Consider the following 22,483-nt stretch of genomic DNA (forward strand, 5'->3'; position numbering starts at 1 on the left):
AGGCACATCACCTGAGGTCATTACGGACTTCGAGACCAGCCTGGCCAACATGGTGAAACTCCATCTCTACATTAGCCAGGTGTGGTGGCAGGCGCCTGTAATCCCAGCTACTTGGGAGGCTGGGGCAGGAGAATCGCTTGAACCTGGGCAGGGGAGGTTGCAGTATGCCAAGATTGCACTACTACACTCCAGCCTGGGTGACAGAACAAGACTCCACCTAAAAAACAAACAAACAAAACAACAACAACAAAAAAACAACAGAAACCTCTGAAAAACATAGTACATTAAACTCCCTCAAAGTTTCCTGGGCAGTAGGGGCCGGGCGTGGTGGCTCGCGCCTGTAATCCCAGCACTTTGGGAGGCCAAGGCGGGTGGATCACGAGGTCAGAGGTCAGGAGATCGAGACCATCCTGGCTAACACGGTGCAATCCCATCTCTACTAAAACTACAAAAAATTAGCCAGGCGTTGTGGCGGGTGCCTATAGTCCCAGCTACTTGGGAGGCTGACGCAGGAGAATGGCGTGAACCCAGGAGGCGGAGCTTGCAGTGAGCCAAGATTGCGCCACTGCACTCCAGCCTGGGCGACAGTGTGAGACTGTCTCAAAAAAATTAAAAAAAAAAAAAAATTTCCTGGGCAGCATGCAGAAGCCACTATCAACCCTAGGTGGTATTCCCACAAACCCCCAGCTGCTTGGGGGTGGAGCTTGGGGCAGGGGGATATGCTCCTCACTGGCTCTAACACCATTTACCCTTGTAGTATCAACCACTGGATGTTGGTAACCACTTGCAGATAGAAAGCAGTTCTCTGCACACCTCCCATTGGGCTTGGATGCATTTTGGTTAGTGTTTATACTAAAACACCCATGTAATCCTTCATACTACAGTTTCTCTTCTCCACTGCAAGCACATGACCTTGTTCATGTGTATTAGTCACTCCACAGTTGTCACTAATCAAGGCAAGGTTGTACATTTCCCATGGGGAAATGGAAGAAAAAGGAACACTTAAATCAATTAATTTCAGCAGCATCTTTATTGCAACAAAGAACCTGTAATAAAATGCAACAAAACTAATGTTTCACTTTACATGATTAAAAGCCATATACCTAAAAATGAGAAAACCCATAAGCTTACTGGAGTGAGACATGCAATTCTTTTTATACAAGTCAATGCTTAAAACAGCAGGCACTTTATGTTCTAAAATTAAACACCTGAATTCCAATTTTGCTGAATACAACATAAATTTGTTTTGGGGTTACTTAAAAACAAACATACAAACACTACTTTTTCTTTATCTGTAAAGGACTTATGAAATGATTACCTACAGCCCAGGACCTTGCACTAACATCTCTATATTTGAGGCTGGAAGATGGCTAGGTGAGGCTGGGAAGGTGGGAATCAAAAAAGTTTCCTTTTTCCTTTATATCTGCTGGGAATAGACACACTCACCTTATATAGTTTAGAAATGGCCATGTCTCTTTTCTTACATCAAATAGCTATAAAGATGGGCTCCCAGGCTTAAGCAAGCACTCTACTTTATATTCCAATCCTCAAATCCTCCACTATACCAAGGAAGACACATTTAGTGCAATGAGTTTAATTAACTTCAGAATGTCATATACTAATCAGAAGTACTGCTTCATTAATAAACATGCTTAGCATTTACTTTGGAATGGAAAAATTAACCATTTTTATGTGGTTACCTTTAAAATGTTTTATAGGAATATATTAATACATATTTCTTTAAAAATTTACCTTTTCTATATATCATTTAACTACCATGAGGCAGGACACCTGGCTGGAGTCCAGCACCAACTGGATACTAACTGGCTGTGTGGTCGTGGGTATATTTCCTCCTCTCTCTCTAGCATGTAGGTTGTTCTTCTAACAAATGAGAATATCAGCTTAGATTAAATCAAAGATTGATTCCATCTTGAAAAATGCATGATTTAATAATGAGAAATCTTATAGGAATCATTCCACCTAAAGAGAACTATGCTATAGAAAGGCGGGCTATACTTTCTGGAAGGAATAAAACAAGTAGTAAAAAAAAAAAAAAAGTAAGCATCGGTATCAATATCGCATTCTTTTAAAAGGTAATGCATGCATTGTGACCTAATCCTCTTGTATGAGGCTTTGGAAAAGAACCAGGAATGGCATAGAGAGAAAAACTTTCATTCCAAAATTAATCTCCAGACAAAGGGGATAGAAACAAAGTAAACAACATCTCCTGCTGCTTTCAGAGTGAGAAGGGGCCAAATAGTTACCATAGATGAGCAGCTTCATGGACTACTGTTTAGGTTCTTGTGAATCAGTCCAGTGTAAAAAATCACCTATTATTAATCCAACTCCATTCTCTATAGAAGAGTTTCTTAAAGTAGTCCACAGATGACTTACTGTAGGATCGCCTGGAAAGCTTGTTAGAAATGCACATTCCTGGTGTCTACCCAAATCAATGGAATACAAATTTTTATTTATTTATTTATTTTGAGGCAGAATCTCACTCTGTCGCCCAGACTGGACTACAGTGGCGCCATCTCGGCTCACTGCAACTTCTGCCTCCCAGGTTCAAGCGATTCTCCTGCCTCAGCCTCCCGAGTAGGTGGGATTATAGGCACACGCCATCATGTCCAGCTAATTTTTTTGTACTTTTAGTAGAGACGGGGTTTCACCATGTCGACCAAGCTGGTCTTGATCTCCTGACTTCAAGTGATTCACCCGCCTTGGCCTCCCAAAGTGCTAGGATTACAGGCGTGAGCCACCATGCCTAGCCTGGGAATACACATTTTTAAGAGTGAGATTCAAAACTCTACATTTCTTTTAGAAGTATCCCAGATGAATCTTAGATTTTGAGTTCCACTACTCTATAATGCTCAAGTAACTATCCCTCTGGATGGTTGTTCAAGTGTACACATTTATCAAGTCTTTAAAAACGTAGTATGATATTTAACCTAGTGCTTTTTGGCTCCCACTAAACTGTTGCTACTTTTATATATTCTTGCCGTTTAAGCTGTTACCCATACTCAGGGGGTACAAACTTTAGTGAGATTTCTACTGATTGCCTCAATTGACTATGATATTTTCCACACTGGTTGTAAAAAGCAAATTCAGTCAAACTGTCTTTCTGTAAGAGAATTCATTCAGGTATTTTTTCCTGCTAAAGAAGCAGAATGGCATTTAAGTGACTGGGAGTGATAATAGAAGCATTCTTTGTGATAGGAGGAAAGGAGAAGGCAACATGCAAAAGGAAAACACCTGTGAACTCCTGAGTACATGAAGTTTTCTAAGTTTGTTTCGGTAAAATAAGAGATGCCACTTTGAAGAAACAGCCTTAATGGGTGAGACGTTTCAATGCAGTAGCTGCTTAAAAGCTACTGTATACCATTTCTACTTTGCATATATTATAAGGATAGATCCTTCAAGGCCAATTAGTCCAAACAAAACAAAACAAAACAAAACACCCTCCACAGTCAGATATATACTTAAGGGGGAAAATACTTTCTTGGGGAAGAAAGTTACCCAAATCAATTTAATTTAACATTGAAAATATATATAAACAAATCTTGGCATGGGAAAATATCAAACATGAAAAGCAATACATATACAGATAAGAAAAAGCGTGGTATCTATTATACAGTATAAATACAAACAGCAAAACCCAATACCTTTCCCAATGACAGAACCACCATATCATCCTGCCATTTCTGGGCTTTCCCTACCTCCCACTTGGTGTCAATGAAGTCCACCTCTTACCAATAGTCACCAACCTTACTAATGGAGGCTGTGCTCTCTATGGGGAAATCTACTCTCTCTGTAGTGATGAGAAAGAAATATAGCAAATTTTCTTGGAGTGTTGTTTAAAAGTATTGGTAATAACTTTCTAAACACTGAAGTGTGTGATAAAAAGCATCAAACTCATAGATGCCTTCCCTGCCACTGGTGTCAATGTGACCAATCTAGCACCCCAAGACTCTAACAGGGCAGATCTCAATTAGCACCTGAAAGCCTATGAGCTCTCTTCATAGCTAAATCCTAGTGCTAAACCAAGAAAAGTTCACGATCATTCAGAAAAACTGTTTACAGGCTTTAAACACCAAAAAAAAAGAGAGCCATGGCTTGCCAGGGATTAGTTTACGGTAAAGAGGTTATCTGTAAACATTTGTATTTTAAGCTTACAATATCTAAATTATGTTCAAATAATTTTAAAAGGATAAAGTTTAAATTTGTAACATTTCTAAACCTAAGAGGAAAAAAAAAAAAAGAATTATAAAAGTAACTCTAAGGAACTTTTCCTCCCCTGAATCATGTTACTCTGTAGCTGTGCTGGCAAGACAGTGATTTATTGATTCTGGTTTCCTTAATATTACAGTTGTTTAAATTTCAGTTTCCAAACATTTTCATGAGTATTTTTGTTAAAACTACTTCTGCTTAGTTTTTAATCAGGCCCTCACCACCTCTTCTCTCTGTCATTCCCCAAACCCAGGTCTCCCCACCCCACTGTGATTCCCTTCAATCTCCTTAAAATTCTAGAATATTTTAATAAGGAAATACCAAATGGAAACTGGCACCACTAAATTTTCTGAAGAATTCTAGTGAATGTGTACTTTTTCCTTTTCTTAAAGGAAAAAAAAAAACTTGCCTGCAAATATTTAAGCTCTAATCATTTGATTAAAAATTTTCTGCCTGTAATTATCAATATCATGACTAATTAAATCCATGCTACATATACAGTTACTAGCCTTTATGCAAAAGGAAAAGCCCACTGTTAATATCATCAAAGAAAAATGAGAATTATTTATACTAGATACAGATTAAATTGGCTAAAAACTGGTCAGTGCCAAAACAAGTGTCTTTAGGAGGCCACTAAGTTATCCTTGAAAAATTATTAATGAATGACTGGTTAAGTTTAATAGTTATTAGTTCATAACATGCTGGATATGCCCAAGCAATGAAGCATAAGCTATTCAATTACATTTAAGTGCTATCAAATCTGTAACTAGTCAGAGATTCTGGAACTGAACCAAACCAATCACTAATATCATCATATTTTAACAAACTCAAAAGTATACTGTAAAAATACACTAATTAAGTTCATGAAGTTTATAATACTATTAAAAGTGAAAATAGGGTAGTATGAATACATGGTGCTAATGTCTTTTTTTTTTTTTTAGTAATTCTTATGGTATTGCTGGGTCTCTCAGGAATATGTATCATTTGATTTTGAGCATGTGGGGTTAAGGTATTAGATTACTACCACAAACCGTAGACCCCTGCATGGCACCACATTTATTTTCAGGAGTAGATGTTACGTGGCAGGTATCAAAATGTGATGATCAATTCTGTGTTTTCTATTGATTAAACCTCCTCATTTGGTTAAATAGCCAGTGTATACCAGAGAGTTCTACACAGGTCAAAATTATATCACTTTTAGAGCAGCAATACGTGATCCAAGGTTTTCTTGAAGGTAGTGCAAAAGATGCAGTTCATAATGTTCTCCAGATTCAGGAACTCTTATGCTGTGTCTCTCCTGAGGATAGATCTTACCAACAACAAAAAATAAAGATACAAAAAAAAAAAAGAATTTAGTAATACATCTTCTTCCAAAGCTTTCCAGAGATTTTTAACAGGATTAATAATACGAAGCACAGCCTCTATGCAATATTGTAGAATAAATCCTATCTAAACGCTCCTCTCTTCATCTTATGATTTCCTTATTTAACATTAGGCTTAATGATGGATTTATCTGTAGACCAATGGTTTGTTCTCTAAGTGTGGTCTGCAGACTTTCAGAGGTCTCTGAAACCTTTTCAAGGGATAGACACGGTCAAAACTACTTTTAGAACAACACAAAGACATTATTTGCCTTTACTTGTTGTATCAGCATTTACAGTGATGATGCAAAAGCAAAGGTGAGTAAAACTGCTGGTTAGCATGAATCAAGGCACTATCATTAAACTGCACTAGAAGTCACAGTATTCCTCACCACCACACACTTCCAATAAAAAAGAAAAATGTCAGTTTCAATTAAGTAGCAGTAAAAATTAGAATTTATTAAGTTACAACCTTTGAGTAGAAGTCTTTTTAATATTCTGTGTTTATGAAATGGGAATGCATAAAGCACCTGTGCTATAGGATGTCTCAAAGAAAAGTACTAGTGTGAATGAGTCACAAGCTGAACTGCTGCTTTTTAAATGGAACTCCATTTTTAACTTCAAAGAATGACTGACAACTATGGTTATTTAGGGTATCCAGTAAATATTTTCTCAAAAGTGAATGAAGTGAGCCGGTCACTTCAAGGACAACACTGACAGTATTTGTTGCCAATGATAAAATCTGGGCTTTTGAGTTAGAATTTTGGAAAACTTGCATCTACTACTATTAACTAACGAGCTTCCCAATACTTAGACACTTTTCCGATGAGCTCAGTGGTAATATTATTATATGTGATTTTAAAAATATTGTACAATAAAAGGAGTCAATATTTGAAAGACTGGCATAACACAGTGAGCCAGTATTTTCCAGATGGCCAATGCATGGTAAAAGATCCATCTGAAGTATAAGATCCACTAACTTTAATGTGACAGAGTATGAAGTTTATATATATCACTTCAGATTCCACACTAAAACCTAGCTTTAAGCCAGATGCAGTAGCCCATTCCCTGTAGTCTCAGCTACTTGGGAGGCTGAGGTGGGAGGATTACTTGACCCCAGGAGTTTGAAACTAGCCCAGGAATCACAGTAAGACTCTATTTAAAAAAAAATAAATAAAAAACAACAAAAAATTCCTTGGCTGAGCATGGTAGCTCACCCTGCAATCTTAGCACTTTGGGAGGCTCAGGTGGGAGGATCGCTTGAGTTCAGGAGTTTGAGATCAGCCTGGGCAACTTAGTGACACCCATCTCTATTTATTTTTAAAAATATATTTAGGCTGGGCGCGGTGGCTCATGCCTGTAACCCCAGCACTTTGGGAGGCTGACACCTACGGATAACGAGGTCAGAAGATCGAGACCATCCTGGCTAACACAGTGAAACCCCGTCTGTACTAAAAATACAAAAAATTAGCCAGGCGTGGTGGCGGGCACCGGTAGTCCCAGCTACTCGGGAGGCTGGGGCAGTAGAATGGCGTGAACCCGGGAGGCGGAGCTTGCAGTAAGCCAAGATTGCGCCACCGCACTCCAGCCTGGGTGACAGAGCGAAACTCCATCTCAAAAAAAAAAAAAAAAATATATATATATATATATAAAATATACATATATAATATATAAAATATACATATATATCTAAAAATATATATATATATATATATATATATATATATATATATATATATTTAGCCTGGGTGTAGTGGCTCACGCCTGTAATCCCAACACTTTTGGAGGCCAAGGCCTCGAATCACCTGAGGTCAGCAGTTTGAGACCAGCCTAGCCAACATGGTGAAACCCCGTCTCTACTAAAAGTACAAAAAAATTAGCTGGGCATAGTGGTATGAGCCTGTAGTCCCAGCTACTCAGGAGGCTGAGGCATGAGAACTGCTTGAACCCGGGAGGCAGAGGTTGCAGTTAGCCAAGATCACACCACTGCGCTCCAGCCTGGGTGAGAGAGCAAGTCTCCATCTCAAAAAGAAAAAAAATAAAAATAAAAATAAAATATATATATATATATAATTTAAATATATATATATAATAAAAAGTATATATAATATATATATTTAAAACAACAAAAACAAACAAACAAAATCCCACAACCTTTAAGAAACTACCACTTGTCCAGTTTTGGTACAGTATCAAAGAATAGTATTTACAATTATCTGAAAAAGCTAAAATACTCCTCCCATTTCCTTTTTTTTAAGACAGAGTCCACTCTGTCACCCAGGCTGGAGTTCAGTGGCACAATCTCGGCTCACTGCAACCTCTGCCTCCCGGGTTCAAGCAATTCTCATGCCTCAGCCTCCTGAGTAGTTGGGATTACAGGCATGCACCACCACACCTAGCTAATTTTTGTATTTTTCATAGAGATGGGGTTTTACCATGTTTGCCAGGCTGGTTGTGAACTCTTGACCTCAGGTAATCTGCCTGCCTCGGCCTCCCAAAGTGTTGGGATTACAGGCGTGAGCCACTGCGCCCGGCCCCATTTCATAACTACATACTCTGTGAGGCCAAATTTTTCTTCACATACTTTAGTCGAAACAACATATCACAACAGACTGAGTACAGAAAGAGACATAAGAATGCAAGTGTCTTCTTTACTACTATGTCAGACATTAAAGGAATTTAGAAAAATGTAAAATATTGCTGTTTTTCTCAGTAAATTATTTTTTGTTTTGGAATATAGTTTTTCTCTATGAAAAATGTGATTTGTGTTAACATGTAATAGTTTATTATTATTATTATTATTTTTTTTTTGAGACGGAGTTTCACTCTTGTTGCCCAGGCTGGAGTGCAATGGCGCGATCTCAGCTGATCGCAACCTCCGCCTCCCCAGTTCAAGCAGTTCTCCTGCCTCAGCCTCCCAAGTAGCTGGGATTACAGGCATGCGCCACCATGCCTGACTAATTTTTGTATTTTTAGTAGAGACAGGGTTTCTCCATGTTGGTCAGGCTGGTCTCGAACTCCTGACCTCAAGTGATCCACCTGCCTTGGCCTCCTAAAGTGCTGGGATTACAGGCATGAGCCACTGTGCCGGGCTGATAGTTTATTATTTTAAAATATTTAAAAATTTTCTCAGTTTTCATATCTTACATGAGAAATATTGATTGATATAATTGACATAAACAAAGTTCTTTGGTAGGTAAAGGTGTCCTGAAACCAAAAAGCTTAAAAACTACTGCTATAAATATCTCATAGTTTAAACATAAATATCAACTGAAATGTTAAAAAGGAAAAAGTAATTTTTTCATTTTTTGTGTGCACATAATCTGTTTAAGGAGTAAAACACAGTTTTAAGAAAAACTGGAATAAGGAGCAATGAATAATGGAGCAATGGAGGAGAGTAACTTGCTGGTTTTTCCTCCAATGTCAATGTAAAATAAAAGAAAATCAAAAGACCATATAATCAGGCCCTAAAAATCCTTTTACAACCATGAAATCAAAATAGCACATCCTCACCCTTCAAAGTGGAAAAAGAAAAGCAAAGGAGAACAGTGAATGGACTTCCTGTCATCTTTTCCATGCTTCCAAACTGAAAGCAGATACAGACACACAGTCATGTAATCTGATAGGCAGGTATGTCAGCCTGACTGCAACAGAATCTTAATTTTTATCCAACTACAGGCACTAGTAAATATGCCTCTTACTTTAGTTCTCTTAAGCAGAGGGTGGACACTCTAAAAATCTGGCCTTACCCCACAGTCAATAGATTTCAAAGTAATCAATCACTAATCATGACTGCATTTAACTAGAAAATGTAGAGTAACTCACCTGTAAATCATATGGTTTTCCAGCCCTCACTAAAAAACTCAGTAATATACTGGTATGTGCAAAATGGACATTCTCATCCAGGAAACCATGTAAGAGCAGTAAACGATTTGGTCTGGAGAAATGGAAATATCAGAGGATTAGGCAAAATAGTAGAGTATTTGGGAAAACCATTTCACTTATTTAATCATACTTAACCATATTAACTTCCTTATACTGTAATGTTAGAATAAGAATTCAGTATTTTCAATATTAAATTTGTAACATATTAACCAGATGCCACATGCAATGAAAGATTAAAAAAAGATCTTGTGTTCAATTTTTTATAATTAAAATATTAGAACACATCTATAATTATAGCATGTCCCTAGAAGAACTATTTGTAAAATATATGCAGGCAGACATAAAATTTTTTCCACCTTGAAAGTCATGTACTTAACTTTTTTCAGCAAAAACAACTGCTTCAAATATAACTTGTAAAGAAACATTATATGAACTGGCCTGTAATTCAGTTTTAAGAAACAGCCATGCTATTCTAGTATAACATTTGTCTTGGTTTTTCAGTATTTGAATTTTTCATTAGGATTAAAGACAATTTTTTAAAATACAATTGAAAATTTATAATCTTCATTTTAAAGCTTGAATTAGGCTGTGCCCGGTGGCTCATGCCTGTAATCCCAGCACTTTGGGAGTCTGAGGTGGGCAGATAACTTGAGTTCAGGAGTTTGAGACCACCCTAGGCAACATGATAAAACCCTGACTCTACTAAAAATACAAAAAATTAGGCGGGCATGGTGGCACGTGCCTGTAGACCCAGCTACTCGGGGGCTGAGGTGGGAGGATCCTCTGAGCCCAGGAGTTTGAAGCTACAGGGAGCCCTGATCATGCCACTACACTCCAGCCTAAGTGACAGAGTGAGACCCTGTCTCAATTTAAAAAAAAAAAAAAAAAAGCTTGCACTTACTCAGAGGGGAACTTTTCTGCTTGCATGGCCACAGATCCTAAGTAATAGCCCTGTTCATTCTGGTCAGGGTGACCCATATAACGTTCCGTGTATCCTGTATCATAGAAGATCCACAGAGTGACTGGGGCCCCAGCAATAGCAACCTGCATAAGATGACATTGACAGTCAAGTGTGGTCTGGAAAAAGACAGTGGCTAGCAGTGAGATCTTACAACTGCAAATTTACAGTCTAAAATTATCCTTAAGCTTTAGCCTTACTACTGGCGCATACATGTCTTAGGCAACTCAGAATACGAAGTGAAGTGCCAAGGTCAAGAATTTGATACTCTGTGAGTCAGTTTCATGTTCCATGGGCATTCTACATACCAAACCTTTAACCTGGGCTAGCTGAAATATGAAAGCCAGGCCCGTTATTAAAAGACAACTGAACTACATCCTGCTACTGAGGAAAAAACGTGCGAGAACTGTCAGTTTTATGTAAAAAAGGAGCCACCTTTTTTTTTTTAAGCCTCTGTTGGCAATATAGAATTTAAAACAATAAATGAAATATACTAAAAATTTGCCTCTCCTATACGTAGTTTTATATTTAAATACTCTATTTTCTTGACAGCTACAAACCTGGGAAAATTATGGAAGTGGTCAGAATTTATTTATGGTTATTATAAAGATTATCTAGATATATGTGCAAGAATAAAAACCTTATTGTTTTTGTTCTTAAAAATAAAAATTAAGGGTCAGGTGCAATGGCTCACACCTGTAATCCCAGCACTTTGGGAGGCTGAGGCGGGCGGATCACCCAAGGTCAGGAGACTGAGACCAGCCTGGCAAACATGGTGAAATCTCGTCTCTACTAAAAATACAAAAATTAGCTGGGAATAGTGGTGGGCGCCTTTAATCCCAGTTACTTGGGAGACTGAAGCACGAGAATCGCTTGAACCTGAGAGGCGAAGGTTGCAGTGAGCCGAGATCGCACCACTGCATTCCAGCCTGGGTGACAGCAAGACTCTGTCTCAAAAAAATAAAATAAAATAAAATTTTAAAAAATTACCTTTCACTGTAAAGTAACATCATGTTATTGAAATATTAAAAAAGAAACACTACTCATAATTCCTATTCTCAACAATTGTTATCATCCTTATGTAATTTCTTCTAGTATATTTTTCCAAGAGTTTGTTTACAGAATTGTAAGCATTTATACATTTAATAATTAATTCATTCAGCACATTTATTGAGGGCCTACTATATGCCCAGCATTGTGCTTGACTGCTGAGGATACAATGGTGTACAGGGCAAACAGGTCCCTGCCCTCATAGCTTGCAGTCCAAAAATTAAGTAATTACAATCCAACAGGTATGTTGTATGTGTTTTACTAATCATAACCATCTCCTACACTCTTTGGCATGTATCTATAAACAGCCAGTAACTGGTTATCCAGTTGACAGATTTAAACATTATACATGTTTAAAAGAAAAATATATACACACACACACACACATACATATATATATATCTACACACATAAAACTTGAAGGCTGGGCGCAGTGGTTCACGCCTGTAATCCCAGCACTTTGGGAGGCCAAGGCAGAGGGATCACTTCAGGTCAGGAGTTCAAGACCAGCCTAGCCAACATGGTGAAACTCCATCTCTACTAAAAGTACAAAAATTAGCTGGAAATCACTTGAACCCAGGAGGTGGAGGCTGCAGTGAGCCAAGATCACGTCACTGCACTCCAGCCTGGGTGAAGAGCGAGACTCCGTCTCAAAACAAAACAAAACAGAACAACAACAAAAAACAAACTTGAGATATATATACATTTCACATGGCTTTTAAACATACAAACCCTAACATTCTACAATATTGCCAACTCTGGGCCAGGCGCAGTGGCTCATGCCTGTAATCCTAGCACTTTGGGAGGCCAACGCAGGTGGATCTCTTGAGGTCAGGAGTTTGAGACCAGCCTAGCCAATATGGTGAAATCCCATCTCTACTTTAAAAAAAATAAAAATAAAAATTAGCCAGGTGTGGTGGTGGGCACTTGTAATCCCAGCTACTCAGGAGGCTGAGATATGAGAACAGGAGGCTGAGACATGAGAATCACTTGAACCCAGGGGCAGAGATTGCAGTGAGCTGAGATCGCGCCACTGCACTCCAGCCTGGGTTACAGAGCAAGACTTCGTCTCAAAAAAAAAAAAAAAATTGCCAACTCTGTAAACCTTCAGAAAATAGACATTTTCATATATCCTCCATTTACAGAAAAATCTACCCTTATTGCAAAAATGAGTATAATAGGAAGTCACATACCCTGAAGATATCTGACCTCTGCATTAATGCCATCAGGGAGAGGTATCCTCCATAGGACCAGCCGTGGATGCCCACACGATCTAAGTCAATGAAATCATATCGAGAAGCTAGATATTGGAGTCCTTCCACCTGATCGTCAATTTCTATTTGACCCTGTCAAAAAAGGGAGAACATTTCACTGATTCTGATGAATAAAAGTCTCATAGAGTGCTTTCAAAGATGATAAATGTTTTTACTAAAAATACCTGTAGGTGTTTTAATTTTTATTTTATTTATTTTTTGAGATGGAGTCTCACTCTGTCACCCAGGCTGGAGTGCAATGACGCAGTCTCGGCTCACTGCAACCTCTGCCTGGTGGATTCAAGTGATTCTCCTGCCTCAGCCTCCCGAGTAGCTGGGATCACAGGCATGCGCCACCATGCCCAGCTAATTTTTGTATTTTTTAGTAGAGACGGAGTTTCACTATGGCCAGGCTAGTCTCGAACTCCTGACCTCAAGTGATTCACCCGCCTCGGCCTCCCAAATTGCTGGGATTACAGGCGTGAGCCACCACACCCGGCCCCGTAGGTTTTTTTAGATTAGAGTTTATTACCAACTGAGATTCTGTTGCCCCCTCTCCCTCAAATTTTTTAAAAATCTATTTGGAGATAGGGGCCTATAGCTTCTGTTGCTAGCCTGTCCTAGAGTTTAGTTACCACTTAGTCATAAAGCTCCCTCCTACTTCTACTCAAACTGTCCCTTGCTATTTGGGTATTTCCCATTTCCATTTGTTCTGTTGTCTGCTAAGAGGTCAGCATCTTCCTTGTAACAAGCCTTCCTATACCCAAAGACAAAAAATTAGCCCCTTAAGTAATTAATTTTACTTTTCCTTTTTATCTATTTTTTTGGAGACATGGTCTCACTCTGCTGTCCAGGTTGGAGTGCAGTAGTGTGACCAGGGATCACTGTAGCTCAACCTCCCGGGCTCAAGTGATCCTCCCACCTCAGCCTCCCAAGTAGCTGGGACCACAGGCATGCACCACCATGCCCAGCTAATTTTTTAACTCATTTGTAGAGGTGGGGTCTCATTATGTTGCCCAGGTTGGTCTTGAACTCCTGGGCTCAAGTGATCCTCCTGCCTTGGCCTCCCAAAGTGCTGGGATTACACGCGTGAGCCACTGCACCTGGCCTACTTCTCCTTTTTAATTTTTAGTGCAGTAAAGCAGAAGGAGTTGCTCTTGAGGCCCTGTCTTCTTATTTCCCTATTATACTACCTCTAGGAACTGAACATACTACTTCTTTAAAGTCCTAATTCCTACCACCACCACCTTGTCTATATTACTAGGCCTGCCAGTGCACGCAATCTCACTTCACTGAGCCAAAAACAAAAATAAAAACAAAAAAACTTACATGAGAATACAACATAAGGTCAAAGAACTGGCTGTGGGAGAAAATCCCCATGTCTTACTCAGCATGTCCAATAACACTGGCAAACACAGTAACTGCCTTACTGTGCAAAAGGAACATCGGATTCTCATCATTTCCCAAAGCAGCAGAAAGGACATGGGGCATCTCTAAAAGGTAGCATTTAAAGCTTCCTGTAGAGAGAAAGAGGCTTGTCACAAGGAAGGCACTAACCAGTTGGATTCCCTCTTCACAGAGGACAGAACAAATCTCAATTATTCCTCAACTGTGTACAGGATGCTGAAAGCTAAATGGTGCTAAATTCTACCCAAGTGAACATACAAAACAGAGAGGATATTTCTATGTACAAGTGGCTCTATCTCAGTTCCCCAAAGTTACGTATAAGTAGAGTGTACATCAAGTTGCATCTTCTCTCCCACCCCCAAACTCTAACACATACACTCTCTCACTCACTCATTCATAGCCCTTTCCCCCAACTCTCTTTCAAGGGTTTCACACCAAACAATGCACCAGAAAATGTAAATGTCTGTAAAAGAAAAGTGTTTTATGCTCACACACCATTTTATATTTAAAGGCGCCTTCAAATTTAAGCCCTCGGTGACAGGATCCCCTGTTGTCTATCACTACAACCACATAACCTAGAGAGGCTAGGGTATTCAAGCGGAAATACTTGACTCCTTTAAACCGATTATTCACCAACTGCACCTGAGGAAGAAACACAACTTCAGTTTATCATATGGAAGCATATAAAAACCCAAGAGCGGCTGGGCATTGCAAGAAATAGAAAGCTTAATTTCACTATTATTTTACCTTTAAAATGTAATTTTTTAAGTCATTTCTTTTTAAATTAACAAGTCCGTTTATTTGCTTCCTGCTTAACTTCACACTCAAGTTCAGGGCAATTACTGAACAACCATAGGCTTTAAAATTCTAACTTAAATATTAATTACATATAAGTGAATCAACCCACCCCATATAAAAAGTTACTAAATTGATTACTTCTACCCTGAAGAACTGTGCTATTCGAATGACAGTTACAAGGACAAATAAGAAAAACTTTCCTCCCCATGAGACATCAGATATGACTGCTGCTTGGCTTCCTCCACTGCCTACCATTACCCTTCAGAATAAGTCTACATGGCCCTTGAGATCTTTGGCTACCTCTGACCTCATCTCATACCATTTCTCTCCAAGTGCACTGTACTCTAACCTTATTGTCAACACTATCAAGTTGGTTCTAGCCCCAGGAACTTGACATTTACCGTTTTCTGTGTCTGGAATGCTTTTCTCTCACATCTTTTGCATGGCTCATTCCTTCTCAATGTTTGTAACCTCAGGAAAGGTCTTGCCATCCCCTTTCCCAGCAAATCTTCATAGAACTTCCATTATAAAAAGTCATACTTTTGGGCTGAGCGTGGTGGCTCACACCTGTAATCCCAGCACTTTGGGAGGCTGAAGCGGGTGGATCACCTGAGGTCAGGAGTTCGAGACCAGCCTGGCCAACATGGCGAAACCCCGTCTCTACCAAAAACAAAAAATTAGCTGGGCATGGTGGGGAGCGCCTGTGATCCCAGTCACTCGGGAGGCAGAGGCATGAGAATTGCTTGAACCCAGAAGGCAGAGAGGTTGCACTGAGCAAAGATCACACCACTGCACTGCAGCCTGGGCAACACAGCGAGACTCTGTCTCAAAAAACAAACAAAAAAAGTCATACTTTTTTTTTTTTAAGAGATGGGGTCTCCAGGCTGGAGTGCAGTGGTGCAATCATAGCTCAGTGCTGCCTCAAATTCCTGGGCTCAAGTGATCCTCCTGCCTCAGCCTTCAAGTAGCTGGGACTACAGGTGTGCACCACCATGCCTGGCTAATTTTTAAATTTTTTTGTAGAGATGGGGTCTCACCATCATATCTTTTTATGTTTGCTTATTATTTTCCCTTTATGGTCCATGAAGTGGAATATTAGTCTGACATGTTCACTGGGTATCCTCACTGCCTAGAACAGTACCTAGCACATCACAGGAACTTAATACCTGTTTGCTAAATGAATGAATGAAAAAGAGAAACAGGAGAATAATGTTTTTTTCCCATTTCTACCTTGGGAAGAGGGCATTTGGTGAGTAAAGGCACTTGTATTTATTTATTTACTTAAGAGATGGTGTCTCACTCTGTACCCCAGGCTGGAGTGTGGTGGTACAATCATAGTTCACTACAGCCTCGAACTCCTGGGCTCAAGTAATCCTCCCACCTCAGCCTCTGAATAGCTGGGATTACATGTGTGTGCCACAGCACCTGGCTAAAGATATTTGTCTTTAAAGGGAGAGTGCTGAAAGAAGAAATACTAGGCAGAGAAGTACACGAATATGAACATTTAAAGAAAATCACCTCACTTCTTTGTCTGCTACCATGTATAGAAGATGGTCTCAATTGCTTGATATGAACACTTAAATATAATGCCTTTCGGCACTGGGAATCCAAAAGTCTCCTTCAGTATCAATTCTTCAAAACCTGTGTCCTGTTATCATCTAGCCTGATCTCTTTGGATTTTTATTTGCAGAACAGTGTCTGGCACATTCTAGGAAACATAAGTATTTGTTACACAAACTTTTTTTGTTTTTTGAGATGTAGTGTTGCTCAGTCACCCAGGCAGGAGTGCAATGGCATGATCTCGGCCCACTGCAACTTCCACCTCCCAGCAATTCTCGTGCCTCAGCCTCCTGAGTAGCTGGGATTATAGGTGTGCACCACAATGCCTGGCTAATTTTTGTAATTTTAGTAAGGTCGGGGTTTCACCATGTTAGCCAGGCTGGTCTCAAACTCCTGACCTCAAGTCATCCGCCCACCTCAGCCTCCCAAAGTGCTGGGGTTACAGACATGATCCACCTTACCCAGCCTTGTTAAATAAATGTTTAGAAACACAGCTGTTAATAATGGAAAGTTTAAGGACCTGATCCTTGATAACTTTAGTGGGAAATATCTGCTGCTTTTCTTGTATTTCACTCTTTTCTGACCTACAGAAATTGCTGCCTTTAGTGACAAAGTAATTCGCTTCATGTTATGAATTGTGACACTGTTGCTGTTTCAACATATTTCCACTTAGACGTGAATATACACCAAGAAAGAACAGTTTTGACCACATGAACATCATACTCTTAAAAGATTTAAACAAATTTTACAATGTTATTATGTGCTATTAAAAGACCTAGTCCTACATTAGAGAGTCACTTCATAATTAACCCAAATGAAGTCATCGAGCAAGAAGATGAATGATCTTCCAAGAGGCTGAAGGGACAGGGGCACGATATCATGTGAAATCTCATGGGAAAATCTCCCTGCAAACTGAACACCAGATTCTTTATTTTTTTTTTAACCTTAAAAAAAAAAAAGGGGGGGGGGGTTCTTGCTGTGTTGCCCAGGCTGGTCTCAAACTCCTGGGCTCAAGTAATCCTCCCACCTCGGCCTCCCAAAGCGCTGAGATTACAAGCGTGAGCCACCACACCTGGCCAGATTCTTCTGTTTCTTCTCTTTTGACACATGGTCTCGCTCTCTTGTCCAGGCTGGAGTGCAATGGCATGATCACAGCTCACTGCAACTTCAAACTCCCTGGCTCAAGCAATCCTCCTATCTCAGCCTCCCAAGTAGCTGGGACCAGAGGTGTCTGCCACCATGCCCAACTAATTTTTTTATTTTTTGTAGAGATGGGGGTCTCCCTATCTGGTCTCGAACTCCTGGGCTAAAGCGATTCTCTTGTTTAAGCCTCCCAAAGTGCTGGGATTACAGGCATGAGCCACCACATCCAGCCCAGATTCTTCTCTGGCCTCACCAAATTTGAATTTTTCCGAAGAATATTCTGAGAAAGAAATCAATAAATCATCCTAAGTCACCTATAGTTTTTCAAAAACCACATGGTGAAATTCACTCATAGCCTTTCAAATATGACTGTTCGGTAAGTGCAAAAAAGCATAGCTGTACTGCATAAAGTATTCTAAACAATTAATTTTGTTTTGGCCAGGTGCAGTGGCTCACGCCTGTAATCCCAGCACTTTGGGAGGCCGAGGTGGGTAGATCACCTGAGGTCAGGAGTTCGAGACCATCTTGGCCAACATGGTGAAACCCCGTCTCTACTAAAAATATAAAAATTAGCCAGGTATGGTGCTGCGCACCTGTAGTCCCAGCTACTCAAGAGGCTGAGGCAAAAGAATTGCTTGAACCTGGGAGGTGGAGGTTGCAGTGAGCCGAGATCGTGCCACTGCGCCCCAGCCTAGGCAACACAGCGAGACTCCATCTCAAAAAAAAAAAAAAAATTGTTTTAATTGAATTGGCTAACATTTTTTAAATTATGGTAAAATATATATAAAATTTACCATTTCAACCATTTTAAGCATACAATTCAATGACATTAAATATATTCATGCTGCTGTGTAACCATCACCACTATCCATTTCCAGAACTTTTTCATCACCCAAACAGAAATTCTGTACCCATTAATAACTCCCAGACAGGCACGGTGGGTTACGTCTGTAATACCAGCACTATGGGAGGCTGAGGCGGGTGGATCATTTGAGGTGAGGAGTTCGAGACCAGCCTGGCTAACATGGCGAAACCCTGTCTCTACTAAAAATACAAAAAATTAGCCGGGCACGGTGGTGCACGCCTGTAATCCCAGCTACTAGGGACGCTGAAGCAGGAGAATCGCTTGAACCCAGGAGGTGGAGGAGGCAGTGAGCTGAGATCATGCCTCTGCATTATAGCCTGGAAGACAGAGCGAGACTGTCTCAAAAACAAAGAATCAAACAAACAAAGCACTCAAACACTCCCCATCCTCCTTCCATCCAGTCCCTGACAACTTCTATTCTACTTTCTATCCCTATGAATTTGCCTATTATAGGTACCTCATACAGGTGGAATAATATTTGTCCTTTTGTGTCTGGCAATAATTATTTCACTTAGCATAATGCCCTCTAGGTTCATCAGTGTTATACTATGTGTCAGAACATCCTCCTTTTTAAGGCTGAATAATATTCCGTTGTATGTATAGACCACATTTTGTTTATCCATTCATCTGTTGATGGACACGTGCACTGCCTTTTGACTACTGTGCATAATGCTGCTATGGCTATGGCTGTATAAGTATCTGTTCCTGTCCCTATTTTCAATTCTTCTGGGTATATATCAAGAAGTGGAATTTCTGGCTCATATAGTAATTCTATGTTTGACATTTTGAGGAAATGCCATACTGTTTTCCACAGCAGCTATAACATTTTACATTCTCACCAGCAATGAACCAGGCAGGGTTCCAATTCCTCTACATCTTGTACAGCACTTAATATTTTCCTCTTTTTGATAACAGCCAATCCAATGGGTGTGAACTGGTATCTCACAGTGGCTTTGATTTGCATTTCTCTAATGACTAGTCATATTGAGCATCTTTTCATGTGGCTAAGCCTCTTTAAACTTAATTACTCATATAAGGAATCCTTTAAATCTTTTTCTTGAGACAGGATCTTGCTCTGTCACCCAGGCTGGAGTATAGCGGCATGATCATGACTCACTGCAACCTCGAACTCCTGGGCTCAGGGGATCCTCCTGCCTCAGCCTCTTGAGTAGATGGGACTGCAGGCATGAGCCACCACGCCTAGCTAACTTTATTTTTTTGTAGAGACAGGGTCTCACTTTGTTGCTCAGGCTTGTCTCCCAACTCCTAGGCTCAAGTGATCCTCCCTCCCAAATTGCTGAGATTACAGTTATGAGCCACTACACCCAGCCTAATCTTTAAAATCTAGTTTTTAGAATGTCTTTTAACAATCCTATATACTGTATCATTTCTTCACTGGGAGGGGAAAATCTTCTTATTTAGTCTTACCATCAAAATAATTTAACAAATGTATAAAGCTTGAGAGTGTCCTATGATTTCTCTCTTGAGTTGCTTTCTATTAAGCCTTTTTTTTTTTTTTTTTTTTTGAGACAGAGTCTCGCTGTGTTGTCCAGGCCGGAGTGCAGTGGTACGATCTTGGCTCACTGCAACCCTCCAGCACCTGGGTTCAAAGGATTCCCCTGCCTTAGCCTCCCAAGTAGCTGGGACTATAGGCACTTGCCACCACTGGCTAATGTTTGTATTTTTAGTAGAGACAGGGTTCCACTATGTTGGCCAGGCTGGTCTTGAACCTCTGACCTCATGATCCGCCTGCCTTGGCCTCCCAAAGTGCTGGGATTACAGGCTTGAGCCATCGCGCACGGCCGACCGCTTTTTTTTTTTTTAAAGTTTACAAATATTTGACTTCAAGCTTTAACCAGAAGTCTAAAATTTAACTTTCTTTCTTTCTTTTTTGAGACAGGGTCTTACTCTGTTGCCTGGGCTGCAGTGTAGTGGCACAATCTCAGCTCACTGCAACCTCCACCTCCCAGGTTCGAGCAATTCTCCTGCCTCAGTCTCCCTAGTAGCTGGGATTACAGGTGTCTGCCACTGCGCCCGACTAATTTTTGTATTTTTAGTAGAGACAAGGTTTCGCCATGTTGGCCAGGCTGGTCTTGAACTCCTGACCTCAGGTGATCCTGCTGCCTCAGCCTCCCAAAGTGCTGGGATTACAGGCTTGAGCCACAGCGCCCGGCTAACTCTTTCATGACTTGTGTAGATGAAAATACAAATGTCAATCATATTTTGTTTGTAAACACACTTGATGGCAAAGTGATTTAGAGATTTTATGGTTTATGTAGTTATTTTACTTTTTTTGTGTACAATTTGGTATGTAGATACATTTCCAGATACTAAATAACTGGGTATAATTATTAATTATAAAGGGTATTACTGAATCTAAGGATTGCATTATGAAAACACTGTAATTATATTTTAATTTCTTCCAAGGCTCAGTGTAGGATATATAATCAAGAATAAACAATTTTAAAATTTAGCAATTAACCAATACACCCATCCAAAATATATATATTTTGGACAGAGTCTCGCTCTGTCACCAGGCTGGAGTACAGTGGCACTATCTCGGCTCACCGCAACCTCTGACTCCCTGGTTCAAGTGATTCTCCTGCCTCAGCCTCCCAAGTAGCTGGGATTTTAGGCACGCACTACCACGCCCAGCTAATTTTTATATTTTTAGTAGCGATAGGGTTTCATCATTGTTGGCCAGGATGGTCTCGATCTCCTGACCTTGTGATCTGCCCACCTCGGCCTCCCAAAGTGCTGGGATTACAGGCGTGAGCCACCGCGCCTGGCCAAAATATTTCACTCCAATAGTCAAAGCATTTACTTAACAGTCATTGGCTAATACTTAATCCAGAATAAGGAAAATCAAGGTATAAACTTCTTACAGTGCTAAATAGTAGTATAGCAGTTGCCTTAACTAGCTGATAAAAATATTTTAATTTGCTTGAGAGACACAGCTTTAGAATGAAGAGGGAGAATTCACTAGGCTACCAAGGCTTTCTAAAAATATCTGTTAAGACTCTTTTGATTTACCAAGACATTTAATTATTTCATTTTATTTCCCAAACAAGTTTCTCTACATAGAAAGCAACATATTTACCTACTGACATGAATACCGCACTCCTCACAGAGCTATAGTCCACACTGCAAATTAAGGAACTGCCTTAGTGGCAGGGCACGGTGGCTCACGCCTGTAATCCCAACACTTTGGGAGCCTGAGGCGGGTGGGTCACTTGAGGTCAGGAGTTGGAGACCAGCCTGACCAACATGGTGAAATCCCATGTCCACTAAAAATATTTTTAAAATTAGCTGGGCATGGTGATGTATGCCTGTAATCCCAGCTACTTGGGAGGCTGAGGCAGAAGAATCACTTGAACCTGGGAGGCGGAGGTTGCAGTGAGCCGACATTGCGCCATTGTACTTCAGCCTGGGCAACAAGAGCAAAACTCCATCTCAAAAAAAAAAAAAAGACTCAGTGATTTACAAATTAAACCTCCAACAAAAACCAGTTTCCTGACCCCCTAAACTGAATAATTGGAATATAAGACGGAGTCATTAAAAGCAAATGCCCAACAATGCTCAAAATCTTAAACTGACTAGACATTTAAAAAACAAAAGATCTAAAATACATATGCATATGGATGTATGTATATATGTATATAAATATGCCCACCTGAGGACCACCATATATGAACAGCACAGTAGGATATTTCTTTCCAGGCTGTAGATCATGAGGCTTGTAGAGCATCCCATACAATGTAAATCCAGTAGTACTTTCGAAAGAGAAAATTTCTGGAGGAGTATAGTCAGGAAGAGGACCTGTGAATAGGTAACATACCAGAGTCTACAAAAGAGTTCTTATGGGAGTGCTACAATCTGGGAACAAGAAACAAGATATTAAAAGTCAGCCCCGCCAACACAAACTGACCACCCCTCTTTCAGATGATAAGCTAGAATTTAAGCAAGAGTATATTCA

At 39.9% G+C, this 22,483-nt stretch overlaps 1 protein-coding gene across 21 annotated transcripts in view; it reads right to left on the bottom strand.

Annotated features, from left to right (window-relative positions):
- Positions 1 to 1,011: 1,011 nt before the first annotated feature.
- Positions 1,012 to 22,483, bottom strand: part of DPP8 (dipeptidyl peptidase 8) — a 75,620-nt gene continuing 54,148 nt past the window's right edge. For 10 of the 21 annotated variants that reach the window (XM_063596725.1, XM_063596724.1, XM_063596723.1 and 7 more), the window contains 6 exons: positions 22,181 to 22,326; positions 14,637 to 14,783; positions 12,675 to 12,827; positions 10,375 to 10,517; positions 9,414 to 9,525; positions 1,012 to 5,536 (listed from right to left, as the gene is read on the bottom strand). In XM_063596725.1, coding sequence (XP_063452795.1) covers positions 5,414 to 5,536; positions 9,414 to 9,525; positions 10,375 to 10,517; positions 12,675 to 12,827; positions 14,637 to 14,783; positions 22,181 to 22,326 — 824 coding nt within the window. In that variant the 3' untranslated portion in view covers positions 1,012 to 5,413. Of the gene's footprint in view, positions 5,537 to 9,413; positions 9,526 to 10,374; positions 10,518 to 12,674; positions 12,828 to 14,063; positions 14,252 to 14,636; positions 14,784 to 22,180; positions 22,327 to 22,483 lie in introns of those variants that run through there. The other 11 variants (XM_063596727.1, XM_063596728.1, XM_055099032.2 and 8 more) reach the window with 3 other exon arrangements.

Source organism: Pan paniscus, chromosome 16 (genome assembly GCF_029289425.2).
Source record: "Pan paniscus chromosome 16, NHGRI_mPanPan1-v2.0_pri, whole genome shotgun sequence".
NCBI lineage: Eukaryota > Metazoa > Chordata > Mammalia > Primates > Hominidae > Pan > Pan paniscus.